This window comes from Dipodomys spectabilis, unplaced genomic scaffold (assembly GCF_019054845.1).
Source record: "Dipodomys spectabilis isolate Male_0828 unplaced genomic scaffold, ASM1905484v1 ptg000051l, whole genome shotgun sequence".
In the NCBI taxonomy this organism is placed as follows: Eukaryota; Metazoa; Chordata; class Mammalia; order Rodentia; family Heteromyidae; genus Dipodomys; species Dipodomys spectabilis.
In genome coordinates this window covers 4,687,133-4,705,293 of record NW_024870728.1, presented here as the reverse complement: position 1 = coordinate 4,705,293, position 18,161 = coordinate 4,687,133, and the positions used below count along the sequence as shown (strand labels likewise).

Here is an 18,161-nt window from a genome sequence, read left to right as displayed (position 1 = left end):
TATAATAAAAATATCTAAGACTGGAGTTTATTAGATGTTTATTTGGTTTGCACTGGTAGCCTCTGGAACAATAATTTTGCCTCTACCTTTCCAATTCTGGACTTCTGATTTTTTTTTTCTGGTCTAATTGTATCCAGTACAAGTTGAATAATAATAATAATAAAATAGTGGCAAGCCAGGCCCCAGTGGCTCACTCCTGTAATCCTAGCTACTCAAGAGGCTGAGATCTGAGAGGTGGCAGTTAAAAGCCAGCCTGGACAGGAAAGGCTGTGGGACTCTTATTTCCAATTAAACATCAGCAATCTGAAAGTGGCGTTGTGGCTCAAAGTGGTAGAGTACTAGCCTTGAGTGAAAAAACTCAGGGACAAAGCCCAGGCCCTGAGTTTAAGCACCACAATCCCCCCTCACCAAAAAGAAGGCCACCCTTTCTTTGCTTTATTCGACTTCTTTACTGGTCCCTCTTTCCTTGTGGAGTCCATAGCAACACAGTGAGTGGATGTTGAAACCTGGCGTGGTACTCATACATCATGATTTTTCTTTTTTTGGGGGGGGGGGTCTGGTTGTGGGGCCTGAACGCTGGGCACTGCTTATGTGGTGCTGAGGATCAAACCCAGGGCCTCATGCATGCAAGGCAAGCGCTCTACCACTGAGCCACCTTCCCAGCCCACATCATGATTTTTCTTGGCACACACTTATGACGGCAGGCTTTTTCTTGATACTGAATTTCACTCATCACTCCTCTCATTATGAACTGGAACAGAGCTCACTGAACATCAGCCCTGAGATAGTGCATAGTCCATCTGAAAACAGAGACCTCCGTGAATGGAAAACCAAATTATTCACATCCTGGGAAGGATACACAGACCATGACCTTTCGTGTGTGCTACGTAGGATGGAGTGCACTTCAAATTACAGATTATTTCTGTAAATTTCTGCCTGATAATTTTGGACTATGCTTGACCTAGGAAGCTGTAACTATGGTAATCAAAACTGCTGATAAGGTGAGATATTGGATTTGGGACAGATTTTCATTTTCAATCTGGGGAGTGAACCTTGGGATTGAAGTGTCTTGGAAATACAAATCTTGGATCCATATTACTTATGTCCCATGGTAGATAGTTCAATGTAACCCCCAACCTCCAGGTTTGCTGAGGTAATGTTCGGCAGAAGTCCATCTAAACCTTGAACTCTTTTTTTTTTTTTGGTCAGTCATAGGGCTTGAACTCAGGGCCTGGGCACTGTCCCTCAGCTTCTTTTGCTCAAGACTAGTACCTGAGCCACAGTGCCACTTCCAGCTTCTTCTGTGTATGTATGTGGTCCTGAGGAATCAAACCCAGGGCTTCGTGCACTAGGCAAGCACTCTACCACTGAGCCACATTCCTAGCCCAAGCCATGAACTCTTTAAGAGCTTGCCTAACATGCATGTGGCCTTGGATTTAATCTCCAACACCAAAAAAAAAAAAGACAACAACCCAAAAACCGGATTTAATCCTGTGTTTTTTCATAAACACTGTTAAACATTCTGGAAATACCTTCTACAGTGTTGTTTGTTTGTTTTTTAAGATATCAGACAGACACAGCGTTCCAATGCCCCTTTGGGGCCACGGAGGGGAGAAGCCCACGGCCTCTCTCAGTCCACCAGGGTGTGAATGACAGATACACAGGAGCACCTGGAGCCATTCCTGAAGTAGAGTTTCAACACCACAGTAAAGGGTGAAAAGCTTTCCCCCCAAAACGCGATCAGATGATCAAATCATAGCTTGGCATCTAACAGTGCAATTAGGATGAAAGGGACCCCAGGAAATGGGGCCAAAGCTTGCCATCCTCTCAGGGAACTGTGAGCTGCAGTGGGAACACACCCACCAGAAGAGTAAGAGGGGTGGCACTCGTGATAAAGCCTATATAGATCCTAGAACATCCTCTGTTCACTAGTAGAGAACAGAACTGCAGCATGGCTGGCGTTGGCTGGTGGGTGGTTGTCTTTGCTATTTGCTTGTTCTTTTAAGTGATCAGAACTAGAATTTTCCAGCCAACCGTTGTTTGTGGGGGTCCCCACGTGGGTCGTTTAAATGAGATGGGCCCTAGTGACTCCTCTGGTGGGTACACAGCCATCAGGTTGAGGGCAGATGTTTGGTTGTGGCTTTGCGAAGGTCATTGGAAACGACTTGCAGAGTGAGCAGGTCACGCTGTCCGTCTCAGGTCTTGCCCTCCCATCCCATGACTCCGCAAAGCACTGTGCTTGACGGGGCTGGGTCAGAGCTTCGTGGACAAGGTGTGACTGGACTCCTTTGAGTGCGGCTCAGCGGGGCTCTGAGCTGTGGCCAGGCTTTGGGCTTCCTTTTGCCGTCTGGCGGTGTAGAGAACGTACATGCTCCTCATCAGGAAAATGCCAGCGATGACGGCAAAATAACTCCCGTAAACTAAAAACTGGACACAAACAAATCATTACCCTCATCACCTCAGTCTCTGGCAATGTATAATCAATCAGGTTGGAGGGCTTGGATTACAGGTTAACTAAGACTCAGGATTTTAATGACCCAGAGGGCATTTAGATTGCACAAGTCTCTTCTGAGATAGAAGAACAGGTGAACAATTCAAGGATAGAGAGCCATGGCTTTGTAGCACACTGCCTAGATTCAAGGCCTAGCAGCCTTGAATCAAAATTCAACCCTACTAAAGCCCACTAATGTCTGGGTGTTTGTGTTTGGAGGCTGGTACGATGCTACAATGCATTTTTGTTGTTGTTGTTGTTGGTCGTGGGGCCTGAACTCTGGGCCTGGGTGCTTTGCCTCAGCTCTTCAGCTCAAGGCTAGCGCTCTACCACTTGAGCCACAGCACCACTTCTGGTTTTCTGGTGGTTTATTGGAGATAAGAGTCTTACAGATTTTCCTGCCCGGGCTGGCTTTGAACCACGATGCTCAGATCTCAGCCTCCTGAGTAGTTAGGATTATAGGCGTGAGCTAACGGTACCCGGCATACAATGCATTTTAGACACTAAGATGATTTGCAGATCAATGTTGACCCAGCTGTCACAACTGCTCAAAACCTGCTTCAGGTTCATATTATTAAGGAATTGCATATTTTAAACGTTGCTTTAGTGGAGTAACTCAGGCAATGTAAAAATAGTGTTTGTTATTTTAGGAGAAATCCTGGATTCCACCTCCCCCACACGACAGTCACTCTGGGGGCTTACCTGAGTGCCAACAGGCAGGTTGAGCCCTCTCTGGTCGACTACAATCACAGTCATGATGGTTTGAATCACCAAGGCGAGAAAGGTGTTTATTCCAAACACCAGGGCATAGCGTTCCACACTGAGGTTGATGGCAATCTGAAATCTATTGTGAAATGTTGAGTAAACATTTTATTAACCATAATGTACAGGAGATGCTTGTCTTTAAAGGGCAGACATGGCTGTGCGTTGGTGGCTCACGCCTGCAACCCCAGCTACTCAGGAGGCTGAGACCTAGGATCACTCTTCAAAGCCAACCTGAGTTCAAGCTCTGAGTTCAAGCCCCAGGAACAGTGCACACTGCTTGTCTAATTTTCCTTCAGCAGAGACAATGAGACAAAGTAAAGCAAAAAAAAAACTTTAAAGACTGAGTTAGCCAGGTCCTGGTGGCTCACACCTATAATCTTAATGATTCAGGCTAAATAGCTACTTTGATTAGATCTGAGGATAGAGGTTTGTAGCCAGCGTGGGAAGAAAAGTCTGGGAGACTGTTAACTCCAATCACCCACCAAAAAGCTGGAAGTAGAGGTGTGGCTCAAGTGGTAGAGTGCCAGCCTTGAGCTGACTGAGAGTATGAAGCCTTGAGTTCAAGCCCCAGGTAACACACACACACACACACACACACACACACACACGCACACACGCACACACGCGTGCACACGCACATGCACACACGCACACACACACGCACACATGCACACTGAAGCCAGGCATGTAATCTCAGAACTTGGGTAAGAGAAGCAGGATAATTTCAAGTTCATAGCCTGAATTATATAGCAAAACCTTCTCTCAAAAAAAAAAAAACTCAAAACAAAACAAACAAACTTCATAGCCTGAATTATACAGGAAAACCTTTTCTCAAAAAAAAGTAACACAAACAAACCTCCAACAACCAACTGACCAGCCAAATGCCAAACAAAACTTAACAAAGCTTATCTCTTCTTCTTTCATGCAACTTGCAATTTAAATTTTTAGTTTTTAATCTGTTTAGTTAATAAAGTCCAATTCATCTTCGGCTACATTTACTTCAACCAATGCTTTTTAGTAACACTTTTCTTCCCCCCCATATTCTTTTATTTGCATCAACCAGTTGTATGTGGGCTTTCATCCTGACATGCCCATGTATATCCCATATCCCCTGATCAGACCTCCATCATTCTCCCTCATGTCCCCTCTTCTCTGAATAATTTCTAAAAGTGATCCCTGAAAAAGATGTATATGTGGCAGAAAATCCTGAGTCCTGGAGATCTTCCTTAAAAAAATAATTAAAACTCATTCAATTCTATGCCCAAGAACAACACAGCTTATCTTTATCTTTTTTAGTATTGTCCAGCTTTTTGTAATTTTCTTGAAAATATAGTTGTTCGCAGAAGAGTATGTGCTTAGTTATTAACACAACTACATGAAATTAAGGCTGGAGTCTAAACCTAATATTCAAAATTAAATCACATCACACCCTGTTGTGGAAAACTGTGGCCAGTAATGATTCAAAACCTAACAATAATGATTGCTTTTGGTTTATATATCCCCGACTTAAATGAAAAGACTGCTTCATGGCATTTAATTCAAAATAAATAGTTCCCATTTAATATTGCTTGGGCTGGGTCTGATAGTATACACCTCTAATTCCAGCACTTGTCAAACTGAGGCAGTAGATCCTCTAGTTCAAGACCAGCCTGAGCTACATAGAGAAACCTTGTCTCAGAAACACCATATAAAAGTCTTCCTGTTGCTCTGAGAGGGAAAAAATGATGGCTAATACTTACACAGCAATGGTTATAAGAAGCATGTAGCTGGACTTGAATACCAAATAGCCGACATAGCACAGCCAGATGCTGAGTGTGTAATGCATGAGAAACAGAGCGCCTGCGTTGACAACTGAGAAGGTGGCCAGAGCCAGCTCTCCCAGGAGATCCCAGTTGACGTCCAGGTACCCCACTGCGAAGGCAGCCACGGAACCTGAGAACCAAACACAAAGGAGCACCAGACATCAGGTCTCAGCCTGGGCATGGTAGTCCTCTCCTGTAATCCTAGCTACTGGGGGAGGCTGAGATCTGGAAGACCATAGTTCAAGGCCAGTTCCAGGCAAGAGTGAGATCTTATCTGCAAACATAACTAAAGCAAAAGAGGATGAGCGTGTGGTTCAAGTGGTAGAGAGCGTACCTAGCAACCATAGAATCCTGAGTTCAAGTCCCAGGATTCCCTTGCTACACCAAACCAAAATCAAAATCTGTTCAGGCAATTCTAAGGGAAAAATATATTGCTTTCACAAAAAACAGTGTGTTCTACTTAAGGGACAATCTATCCTTTTTCCTTCCAGATTTTCTTCTTTTTTAGTTCCCTATCTTTTTCAGTTACTTACTTGTCACACTTTTTGGCCAGCCAGGACCCTAAACGCAGCAGTGTGGGAACAACAATACGATGACACCTCCACGTATGCACGAACAGGATGAGAAGAATGAATTAAATGCCCAACACCGCTCTCTCTCATTACCCCTTTAGCAGAGTTTACGGGAAGCTCTTCAGTGGTTGCATGGAGTAGCCAGGCTTAGTCTTTACTTTTAACTTCCACTTTAGAATCGTCAAGATCTGACCTACTTTCCCCCTCCCACACTCCACTCCTCCCTTCCTTCCTCCCTCCCTTCTTTCTCTTCTCTTCTTTTCCTTTTCTTTCTTTTTAAAGACAGGGTCTTGTTATATTCTCAGATTGGCCTTGAACTCCAGGATAAAGTTACCAACCTCCCCACAAGTTGGAACTACAGGTGTGTATCACCGCATCCAGAGAAGCTAATTTTCTTGAGGCGTGAGGCAAAAAGATCTATATTGATTTATAGAGTTTAAGAGGCTGAATGATACTAGTTAATGTTAGTAATTGTGATCTTTTTCTTAAAATGAAAGTTGTTCAGTTACTTACTTGTATTGACAATGGGTCTATTAACTTTTCTCCATGTTTTCAGGAAAGGGCTGGGTTTACAAAGGACCCTTTCTGTGCCCCCCAAATTTGAATGTCGGAGCATCACTGCAACGAAGCAATTCTGGCACAGTCTTTGTTTTCAGAAGTTAACCTGAGGCCAACGCCCCCGCCCCCCACCCCCAAAGGGAGACAAGAATACAACAGAAGCCAAGTCTCCTGAAACTTTGTATGTGGGTGTGGAACGATCTAACTTCCTAAAATTAAAAAAAAAATCTTCAAAGTTTCACGTGATGTGTAAGTTTCCATTTACTAGAATGTAAATATTTAGTGTAGAATGGGCTTCAAAGGCACATTTCTCTTCTATTACACCTCTGCTCTCCCCCCCCCCCCAGCTCTTCATAAGAAAGCCACTATTGTGCAGCCTAGGGTTGATGAGGTCAGTCAGAGCTTGATCATTATTAAGACACACCAGATAGCTACGCACCTGAGGCTCATGTCTATAATCCTAGCAACTCAGGAGGCTGACATACAGAAGATTGTGGTTCAAAGCCAGCCAGGGCAAAAAAAAAAAAAAAAAAAGTCCACAAGACTCCATTTCCAAAATAACCAGCAAAAAGCCAAGGAGCTTAATTGGTGGAGTACAAGCTGAGCAAGTGTGAGAATTAATTAAAAGGCTACCGCAAAAGACTCTGTAAGGTGAGATTTTGGATGTCTTCAGATATTTCCTAAAACAATAAAACCTCTTTACGCACTCTGAAAGAACAGGGCACATGGTCAATAACTGTCTTAATGAGGAAAGAGAATCTGAGAGATTCCACTAGAACTTAGTTGTTTGGTTCTAAGCTCTGAGCTCCTGAATAACTCATAAATATAGAAATATAATACATTAAATAAAAGATCTTGTGCTCTGAGGCATTCTATTTTTCTAGTACCCTCCATCTTTTTTCTTTTTGCTGTTTTTGATGGCACTAGTGTTTGAACTAAGGATTTCAAACTTGCTGGGCTGGCACTCAACACTTGAGCCACACCTCTGACCTAGTTTGTTTTTGCCAACTATTTGGAGATGGAGTATAGTGAACTTTTCTATCTTCATTGGACTCAAATTGTGATCCTCCAGTTGTCAGCCTCCTGACGATCTAGGATTATGTGTATGAGTCCCACCTGGGCCCTCTATCTTGAGAAATAAATGCTTGTATCTTCTGAATCAAGGTGAATTACCACAAGGAGAAGCTTAGCTCCAGCGCAGGAAGTTTAAAGCAGTGTTCACTTACCTCCAAACGTGGCGATAGCTTCCACCGCCCCGTTGTAGATGGAAGAGTTGTGAGATGGGGCCTTGTCATCCCACAGGAGTTGAACATAGTTCAAAATCTGGTTAAAACCCGCTGTGGACAGAGCCCACCACAGGGACCAGTAGAAAAGGCGCTTGGAGGAGTAGCATTCCTTCAGATCCTGGAACCACTGCGTCAGGCTTCTCAAGACCACCTTTCCGGGCTCCGGGTTGCTCCGCTGGCTGCTCTCCTGATAACCGGCCGTGGGGAGCGGCTCCTGGTGCGGTGCCTTGCGGTCCCCGTGACCCCCCTCGAGGACGGCGTCCTGTCCTGATGGCTTTTCCAGAGCTTCTTTGTTGGGTGTTGCGTGGAAAAACATGCTCTTCTTGGGCATCGGTAGAAAAAGGGAGACTAAGAGGGCCATGGAGACAGAGGCCAGGGAGATGACATTGAGGTAAAAGTACGACACGTTTGCCAGGGACACCAAGAGCTGGGCCAGCACCGAGGCTGCGGTGTAGGCCACCAGCGTGACACTCCGACAGTAGCCGCTCACCTTCTGGTAGTGCTCCGGGCTGACCACGCTGTAGATGTAGGAGTAGTAGGCTACCTCGGTGGCAGAGACTATCCCAAAGACAAACTCCGTAACCTTCATGACCTTCACTCCTTGGCCAAACAAAAGCAACAGCCAGGTGGCCACGAAGCTCACCCCTTGAATGATGATGACCGGCTTGTAGCGGGCGTAATCCGTGAGGATGAACACAGGGAGGAGCAGTGCCAGGTAGGAGTAGGTCCAAACAGGGAGGACCTCGTTCGTGATCTGTAAAGTTGACACACAGTGTGACTGGGAAATATCTCTGAGGGACAGGTGGATCGTGTCTCAAACTTACCTCTGGGCAGATAGTCTGCAGAGTATGGGAAAACAGGATAGGAATTTGATTTCCAAGGAGGACACACGAGTCCCCTTCCCCATTGGAAGCAAACAAATTAAGACAAAAATTAAAAGGAGAAGCCAGGTGCTGGTGGCTCGTGCCTGTAATCTATTCAGGAGGCTGAGATGTGAGGGCTGTGGTTTGAAGCCAGACTTGGGCAGGCCAATCCATGAGACTCTTATCTCCAGTGAACCACCTGGAAGTGGAGGTGTGGAATAAGTGGAAGAGTGCTAGCCTTGAACAAAAAGACCAGGGACAGTGCCCATGCCCTGAGTTTAAGCCCCAGCACCAACATTCCCCTCCGCCCCCCCAAAAAAACTAAAGAAAACAAAAAAATCTACAACCGATTCACATAGAAGAGTGCATGATTTGAACTATATGTTACCTTTAAATAGTATGTACAATGGTAGTAAATGATTACAAAACTTTTCAGGTATTTCTGAGATTTCCAGGTTCTTAGAAACATCATTCCTTTCTTGTTCACAGAGTAATAATATTAGAAGAAATGTTTACAGTGCAAGAAGCCTAGAACTATCTAGATCCATTACTGTGTCCAAGTTCTGCTCCTCCAGAGTTGGAGTGAACTCACACAACAGTGGCAATGAGGGGTAGCCAAGTAATGCCATCCACTTTTCTTCCTGCACAAATTTACCAGACTCCACAAATTTTCCCTGCCCCACGATTTCTATTGATATGTTAGTGCTTCATATAACTTGGCCTCAGTACAGCTTATGGTTTGATAGTCAGCCATTTTCTTAGTGAGAAAGGACGGAAAGACGTTGTTGGCCTTTGGTGCAACAAGACTGCCACTTCTCAAACCACTGAAGTTCTCTTCAGTGTTGCTATTTGGATCCTGCGAGGTAGAAGAATGCAGGAGGCACAGAACTGAGCTGCAGCTTTGAGTGAGGCTCTATTCCCATGTCTGAGGTCCTCACAGAAGTGGACCCCAGGGGCTGTGTTGAGCTGATCTTGGAGTCATGTCTGTCTACCCTACATTGCCTTAATTATGGCACCCTTCAGCCTGAGACACTCGAAGCAGCCATCCATGTGTGGTTTTGAAGGAGCTTGCCTTTCTGTGTTTGGTTTTTATGCATCCTAACTTACCTCGGTGCTGGTCAGGTTTTTACTTGGTCCAGCCAGATACGGGATCAAGAATGGCTCTGAAGGCCTCATCATGGAGAAGAAGCCAAATAGGCAGAGGATCACCGTTGGATAAATCCAGGAATTGCTTCGTGAAGTTTGGAAACAATCCATGGCTGATCAAATGGAAACAAAGCAAAAAAAAAAATGCTGTGATGTTTCCAATGATTTCTACCTGTTTTATGAAAGGATAATGTTTTAATTAACCACTCACAGATATTTCTGAGTGAGTCAGACACCTTCCTTGGTCAATGGACTTACTTTATTATGGAGGAAGTCACATCTTTGCAATATTTTCCATTACAAGCATGATTATAAGTAGTTACTAGTAAATGATAAGCAATGGGCATAAGTCAAATATTAGTCAATGGATTACCAGTGTACACATGAATGGTAAAGTACTTCTTGAACACAGATTGGAGTCATCAAAACTTCTATTACCTGCCCATTCCACTTGGCACTGACTCTTTAACTCTTTAGCACATGAAATGACAGTTGTTTGTTTTTCACATTCATATTTTATCCCTGAAGCTTTGTAATAACTACAGATCCAGGTGAATATACAGGAGGTCCAAGAGTTGGGTTCAAACCACATGGTCACAATTTCAATCAAGTTCTCCCTAACTCCCATTGGATCCTTTCTTTCACTCTACTTCTCCCTTTACTGCTACTGTTAACCTATTGATGACTCTCTTCACAAGGAAAAAAGAAAATACTTTTTTATTTTTTGGTTGGTCTTGGGGCTTGAACTCAGAGCCTGGGTGCTGTCCTTGAGCTTTTTTGCTCAAGACTAGCACTCTACCACTTTGAGCCACAGCTCTACTTCCAGGTTTTTGAGTGGCTCGCTGGAGGTAAGAGTCTCGTGAACTTTCTTGTCCAGGTGAGCTTTGAACTGTAATCCTCAGATCTCAGCCTCCTGAGTAGCTGAGATTACAGGTATGAGCCACTAGTGCCTGGCTAAGAGAATGCTTTTATGAATATATACATACAAGATATGATGGCTTAATATATAGGATTCCCAAAGGCAGCCTGAGAGATGAACAGGACACTTGTACCAGGAGAGCAAATTACCTGGGTGGAATTCCAGAGATTCTTTGGCTTGGGCCTCCCTATACTTTTTTTTTTCTTTTTTTGGGTCTGGTAGTTGGTCCTGAACTCTGGGCCTGGGCGCTGTCCCTCAGCTATTCAGCTCAAGGCTAGCGCTCTACCACTTGAGCCACAGCGCCATTTCAGGCTTTTTTCTTTTTGCTTATGTGGTGCTGAGGAATCGAACCCAGGGCCTCATGCATGCAAGGCAAGCGCTCTACCACTGAGCCACCTTCCCAGCCCTCCTCATAACTTTTGTTTGCATTAACAACATGTAAATCTATCTATCTATATATAGCATAGATATAGGATCATAATATACATTAACTTACTGTGGGACATGGTCAATTCATTAGTAAGGGAAGAAGAGTAAACATGCACACATGTTCCTAGAAGCACACTCTGTGAATGTCATCTTCCAACTACATGTGGGTGGTTGGAAGGGCCACAGGCTCCTCAGTTCTCCTGGGAATTAACTGTGCTTTTACCATTTTCCCTTTCATCATTCTGTTTTGATGCTCTCCTACCATCCCCTCCTTAAAGTTCTCTGAACTTCCCCTCCCTTGTCTTGAAGTGATGTGAATTGGATTCATTTTCTGAGCTTATGGATAGATTTCTCTGAGCTCACACTTCTGAAAGCAAATTTGATCTTCCTTCATTTCCTGTGTTTTCAAAAAAATGGATGATCCTTAGCTCCACTGCCATTTTTCTTTTTGGTGGTACTACAGTTTGAACTCAGGGCCTTGTGGTTGCTAGGTGGGTTGATTTGAGTCATATCCCTAGTCTTCTATTACCATTAAAAAATGAAATAAAGGTTCATGCATACTGTGGCAGTAGATATACAAGAAAAAGAAGAAGAAGAAGAAATTCCCTAAGTAAATGTCAGGCGCATGATTTGAAACATTCGACAAATATCCTGGCAGTGAAGACTTCAGAAGCGGAAGCAATAAGGAAATTGTAATTTATTCTCTGCTCTTTTTAGCGGAGACCTGGAACAGCTCAATGTGTGGCACATCTCACACTGGTGGATGGGGCCATTTGTGTAGGATAGACAGCACAGTGGATCAGAGGAGATGTGAACATGGAGCCCCACCCTTGTTCCCAGCCCATAGTGGGTAAGATGAGACCACAGGGCTGCTCTGCTTGCCAGTAGAGGAAAGAGCACCCAATATGGCGTTAATGATTAATTTGGGGTGATGGCTCACAGAACTTGGGGAAAAAAGTTTACTGGTTTAAGGAGGTTATCTATCCAGTTTGATGAATGGATAGGGTAAGAGGGGGGATTAAGAGCTTTGGTACTCTTTCCTGGTGATAGCCTGCCAGCACCTCAAGGTCTTCAGCAATCCAGAAGCTCATTAATACTTCCAGTTCAAGAGCTTTTCCACTTTGACCCACTCTCCCTGGAGGTGGGTGGGGTCTAAACCTCTAATCCTACAACCCCTGACCACTCTGGAGTCTACTTAGATAAGTAAGCTCAGTAGGCTTCACATTAGAGTACGTTCATTTTTTTATATTAATAAGTTTTTTTAAATTGTGAAAATACCATACAGAAGGGTTACAAGTTACATGAACAAGGTAATGAGTACATTTCTCATCAAGCATTGTTGCCTCCTCCTTTGTTTCTGACATTTCTACCCAGACCAAAGAGGGAGGACTTCCTTTTGTGTCCCAGTAGGAGGCTTGTGATTGGTGCAAACAGTCCATCATCTGCCCAAAGGGCTTCTCTGACTGGTGGCAGGGACTGTGCTGTGATTGGTGGAATGATTCCTTCATTTGCATGGGAGGGCTGCCAAAACTGCTTACGGGCACCCTTCTTACACCATTCTCTGGCTATCCAAGCACACTGTGTGGCTGGCTCACTGCCAGGCAGCCAACAGACAACCTCCAGTGCTTTCCTTGTTGTTTTACCATTAGGTCCAATACAGCTTTGTCTTGAGTGATCTTTCATGCTTGGTTTTGATCTTCATCATCAAGTAGCTGAGCTAGTAACATGAAGAAAGAAAGAAAAGAAGAAATAGCAGCAGAGGAGAGATCAGTAAAGCTATAATACACAACATCTCATAACCAGTATAATGGCTATGTTCACCAAAGGGTGAACATACCAAAAGCTGGTCAAGTTTTTGAAACACTGAATGTTCACACGCTGCTTGTTAGATGGCAGAAGGGGTAGCAACGCTTTGAACAATCACTTGACAATCTATCTCAAGAAAGTTCTTATTTTTATGATAGTGAAAAATTGAGAAGCAAACTCAAGGGTCCTTTAAATAGGAAGACAAATACATGAAATATAGGACAATGTGTTGTATTTATAAAACACAATACACCAGTCAAAACACTTGGATGACTATCAGAGGCATGGCATTTCCAAAGAATGCAGACATGAAAGTATATAGAAAGTCCTAAAGCAAGCAACACTAATCTGTAGTGATAGAAAGTGGATCAGTGGTTACAGAGAATTGAGCACAAAGAGAAATTTCGGAGGTGATAAAAATACCCTATAACTTGATTGTGGTGATGGTTACAAAAACTTCGTCCAAACTCATGTACAGCACACTTATACTGCACATTTCATTACATGTGAACCATATCTCAGCAAAAACAATGTGACACACGGAGTAAAATAAATCTCAAATATTATGCTTGGTAAAAGAATTCATACAATACACAAAAAGGACATACAATCTGATTTCATTTAAACCAAGCCCCAAAGCAAACAAAAATATAGTACTTCATGGTGATAGAAATCAAAACTGTGTCACTTCTGAGGTGAGGGTTGAAGAGAGATTACATGAGAGAACTTTCAGGGTTCCTAAGTATCCATTGTCTTGATGAGATATAGTTCCATGAGTGTATACAATTACAAACACTCTAACTTAAAGGCAATACATTATATCATATGTAAATATACATACATTAAAGGATATACATTCCTCCCTCCCATCCAAAGCACTTTACTATGTGCAATCCTCCACAGCCCTGGGCTTGTATTATAGATGCAATGATTTAAGGTTATTCCAAATCTCACATCAGAGCAAGTCTCCTATGTAAACATACAACAGAATAGGATTATGGAACTTGGATCTGTCTCAGGAACTTTAGAATGGAAACTGTACTCATACTTCAAGGCTAGGACAGGTCAACAACCCTTGTACATCTGGACATATAGAACCTTCTTCAGAGTAATTCAGATAGAATCAGTGACTTTTCGTTCCATGCTCGATGCAATCATTTTCTAGAACCAGGGCTAGCCTTATATCCAACTTCTTCTCACTCTGCTGCCCTACACTGCAAATCCCAGTCACAATACCCCTTTCTCTTGTAGAAGTCTCTCCTCCTACAGAACCAACCTCCCACCCATCTAGATGGATTACCACCCTGTGGCCTACATGCTTCCACCTCACCCTCTTTGAAAATCTTGCTAGACAAAGCAAGTATCTAGGGTAAGATCTTTCTGAAACACCAATGATTAGAAAGGTATACAAATAAAAAAGGCAAAACAAAAGAAAACCACCCACAACAACACTACCTTCTGAATATTAGTGTTAAAATAATGGACCTTAGTTTCTCTCAAAGTTGACACTAAGTGACTTAGATTCTTAGAAAACCAGGAAAAGCCCCAAACCCACTGATAATCTTATATATCAAACCTGTCCTTTCCACTCCCCGCATCCCCCGCCAACTCTTAGCTTCAATGAAGCACCACATAACTTCAAAAGGTGTGCAAGTGGCCCAGCTGTTCAATAAACAGGCCAGAACAGTTTTGTGTTTGGTCACAACTACTGAAAATATGGCTGCAGATCTGAGGATCGTGGTTCACAACCAGCCCTGGTAGGAAGTCTGTGAGACTCTTATCTCCAATCAGCTGCCAAAAAGCCAGAAGTAAAGCTGTGGCTCAGGTGGTAGAGTGCTAATCTTGAGCACAAAAACTTAGAGACAGTGCCTAGGTCCTGAGTTCAAGCCCCAGCATTGGAACCAAACCAAACCAAACAAACAAAAAAATCCCAACCTACCTAGCCACAGACATGCAGCTGGACATATATATCAAGTCAAAGGTGGGTTGGGAGGTGGGATAAATCTGTGCTCTAACCAAAATCCATGGGATTGTTCAAGCTACTTTATCACTCTCTAACTGTAAAAACTGTGAAATAACTTTTGTCTGCAGATATGCAAATATGCAGATATATCTGCATATTTGCATATCTGCAGACAAAAACCATTGAAGAGATAATACTCTTTCTCCTCCCCACAGAAAATGAGCTTCAATATCCTCAGTCTATATTTTATTACTCAACATTCAACATTCTTGTTCCAGAAATGTACCCATTCTTTGGATTCTCCTTCCATCTCTTGTATCGGATTGCTCATTAGTAAGTTAAATAAACCTAGAACACATTTATTTTCATATCTCATGAGCATTATGGCTTTCCCCTTTTCTGGATATTGTCTTTAAATCCTGGTTATCATTATCAGGCCACTAGCCTACCCAAAAATCCTCCCATTTATTACTCTGAGTCCAAATGTTTGCTCCTAGTTTTAAATGATCAAGACTGTTCTTCCTGAAAAATTTCCCAGGTTTGGGTTTTCAATGGCTGATCTCCTGTGGTTTAGTGAAAACTTGATCTTGGAGTCTATGGCTCTATGTTCCTCCAAGTTCCATTACTGCTTAGGTCACATCAGGTATACAACTTTCTCTATCACTTAAGATGATCACTGCTACATCTTAAGGCAGTTTCACAAGGGCTCAGTCTAATTCTTGGCACCTAACAGGTGTCCAGTAAACTTTATTTCTCATTGCTTCTCATGCAAGCACATATTACAGATTCAATCAGGACTAATTAATTCTTGGTCTAGGGATGGTACTTTCAGAAAAGTATATGGTAGGTGCAGCAGATCAAGAAATCATCTTTGATCTATACTTGTTAAAAAATGTGATACAGGGCTTTTGTTTGAGATGAAACTCCTTCAGTAGGCTCCCATAGACTAGGTTAAAAATCAAGATGGAGTCACGCCAAAGTTCCCGGTCATCAAGCTAAAACAAAGCTGTTTATAAGAAAGAAAAAGGGGCTGGGAAAGTGGCTCAGTGGTAGAGTGCTTGCCTTGCATGCATGAGGTCTTGGGTTTGATTCCTCAGCACCACAATATAAGCAGAAAGAGCCAGAAGGGGCGCTGAGGCTCAAGTGGTAGAGCACTAGCCTTGAGCTGAAGAGCTGAGGACAGCGCCCAGGCCCAGAGTTCAGGCCCCACAAGTGACAAAAAAGAAAGAAAAAATTCCTCTTTACCTTACTCTAACGAAGTCTAACGGAAATAACCTGATGTTAATTACTCAAGTTATTTCCCCATTCTTCCATTGTTTTCCACCTGGTAAAGATGAATAACTTTAAAATAACGTGTGTGTATGTGTGTGTCTTTTGGGCTCAGCCCATTGGACAGTGACTCTACTTTATGGAATGAAGTGTTGTACCATTCTAGGTCTAAAAAGAAATCCAATTGAGATCATTACACAAAATCGCTGAAAACTCACCCTTGAACCGCACTTTCCAACACACAAGATGTTTGTTGGCAAAAGTGACTGAACAAAATCTTCACTTGTGTCCAGTTTGACTACAAAAGAGTATGGAGCCGGGTGCCGGTGGCTCACGCCTGTCATCCTAGCTAATCAGGAGGCTGAGATCTGAGGATCACGGTTCAAAGCCAGCCCGGGCAGGAAAGTCCATGAGACTCTGATCTCCAATAAACCACTAGAAAACCGGAAGTGGCGCTGTGGTTCAAGTGGTAGAGCACTCGCCTTGAGCTGAAGAGTGCAGGGACAGCTCCCAGGCCTAGAGTAGCATTTTTTTCTGAATTTTGAGTGTTTGGTATATTATTTAATTAATTCATTAATTATTTTTGATCATGGGGCTTGAACTCTAGGCCTGGGTGCATGTGTGTGTGTGTATATATACATATGATGCAAAGGTGCCTTTGGAGACGCGAATGTGTCTCTGGGCCGGAGAAACCTTCCCGACGTGTAGGTTTCGGCAACGCGATCTGCTCCGCTTCCACTCCTGAAGTGTTCGGCGCCCCGCGCGCACCCACAGCAGAGCCGGCTCCGACCTGACCCCGCCGTGGCCACCCTGGGCTCGCGGTGCCCGGCAGGGGTGCCCGGCAGGGGTGCCGGGCGCAGGCTCGGGTGGCTTTCCTCCCCATCCATGCGGGGCCTCGCGTCGCCGGCTCCGCTCTGACCCCGCCGTGGCCGCCCTGGGCTCGCGGTGCCCGGCAGGGGTGCCCGGCAGGGGTGCCGGGCGCAGGCTCGGCAGGGGTGCCCGGCAGGGGTGCCCGGCAGGGGTGCCGGGCGCAGGCTCGGCGGGCTTTCCTCCCCATCCATGCGGGGCCTCGCGTCGCCGGCTCCGCCCTGACCCCGCCGTGGCCGCCCTGGGCTCGCGGTGCCCGGCAGGGGTGCCCGGCAGGGGTGCCGGGCGCAGGCTCGGCAGGGGTGCCCGGCAGGGGTGCTGGGCGCAGGCTCGGCGGGCTTTCCTCCCCATCCATGCGGGGCCTCGCGTCGCCGGCTCCGCCCTGACCCCGCCGCGGACGCCCAGGGCTCGCGGTGCCCGGCAGGGGTGCCCGGCAGGGGTGCCCGGCAGGGGTGCCGGGCGCAGGCTCGGCAGGGGTGCCCGGCAGGGGTGCCCGGCAGGGGTGCCGGGCGCAGGCTCTGCAGGGGTGCCCGGCAGGGGTGCCCGGCAGGGGTGCCCGGCAGGGGTGCCGGGCGCAGGCTCGGCGGGCTTTCCTCCCCATCCATGCGGGGCCTCGCGTCGCCGGCTCCGACCTGACCCCGCCCGGCCCCCCAGGGCACCCGCGTCGGGACTGAAGTTGGGATCCGATCCCAACGCTGCTTTCCAGTGCGACCGCGGCGAACACCTGGGCGCGCGGCTCCCCGGGCTCTGCGTTCCGGATGGACGGCTGCGGAGCGCGGCGCGGGCGGAGCGCGGCGCGGGGCCCAGCTCCCGGCGAGGGGGGGGGGTGTCGCGGACGGACCTGCCCCGGACCTACCCCGGCCCGCAGTGCGCCCCGGCCGGACCCGCGGACCCGCCCCCCGGGACCCCCGGGACGGCGCCCTCCCCCCGGAAGAACTCACCCCCGGGAGAGGTCATCGGCGGGCCGGACGGCCGGGCTGGGTGGGCCCGGGTCGCCTCTCCTCCGGGTCTCCAGGTGCCCCGGCGCCCCGGCCGATACTGGATCTCAGGTGGGAGTGGGCGGGGCCGCTCCCGCCCCGACCGAGGCCACGCCCCCTGCTTTGCATACGCAGTCCCGCCTCCGGGTCTGTGATCTCCAGGTGGAAATCCAGGTCTGTCGGCCTGGCTGGTTTGACCAGGATCAAACCAGTCAAGTCAGTCCCTGAAAGACACACGTTGACACCCACAAGCAAGGCAATGAAGCAGCGTGAAATGCATCCGGTGTCGAACATTTGCCCTGCTTACACGACCGACTTTTCCTATGAATTCCCATAGATCCTTGTATTGCGTTTGAAGAAACTGAAGAAAAAGATCCTAGACTTAAAAAAGTAAGACAAGCCTGAATTTTAGTTGGGCATGCTGGACACAGAGACAAGGCTTATAATC

General features: G+C 45.8%; 1 protein-coding gene across 2 annotated transcripts; it reads right to left on the bottom strand.

Annotated features, from left to right (window-relative positions):
* Positions 1-1,470: 1,470 nt before the first annotated feature.
* On the bottom strand, positions 1,471-17,767 carry Slc19a3 (solute carrier family 19 member 3). Of its 2 annotated transcripts, none has more exons than XM_042679370.1 (6): positions 17,678-17,767; positions 9,445-9,596; positions 7,415-8,228; positions 4,996-5,188; positions 3,194-3,335; positions 1,471-2,427 (listed from the first exon to the last, which is right to left on the bottom strand). In XM_042679370.1, the coding sequence occupies exons 1-6, from the start codon at positions 17,691-17,693 to the stop codon at positions 2,254-2,256; spliced, it is 1,491 nt and encodes a 496-aa protein (XP_042535304.1). In that variant the 5' UTR covers positions 17,694-17,767; the 3' UTR covers positions 1,471-2,253. The 2 variants fall into 2 exon arrangements, with proteins under 2 accessions (XP_042535304.1, XP_042535305.1); XM_042679371.1 differs by having other exon boundaries at positions 1,471-2,432; positions 3,199-3,335.
* Positions 17,768-18,161: the final 394 nt, after the last annotated feature.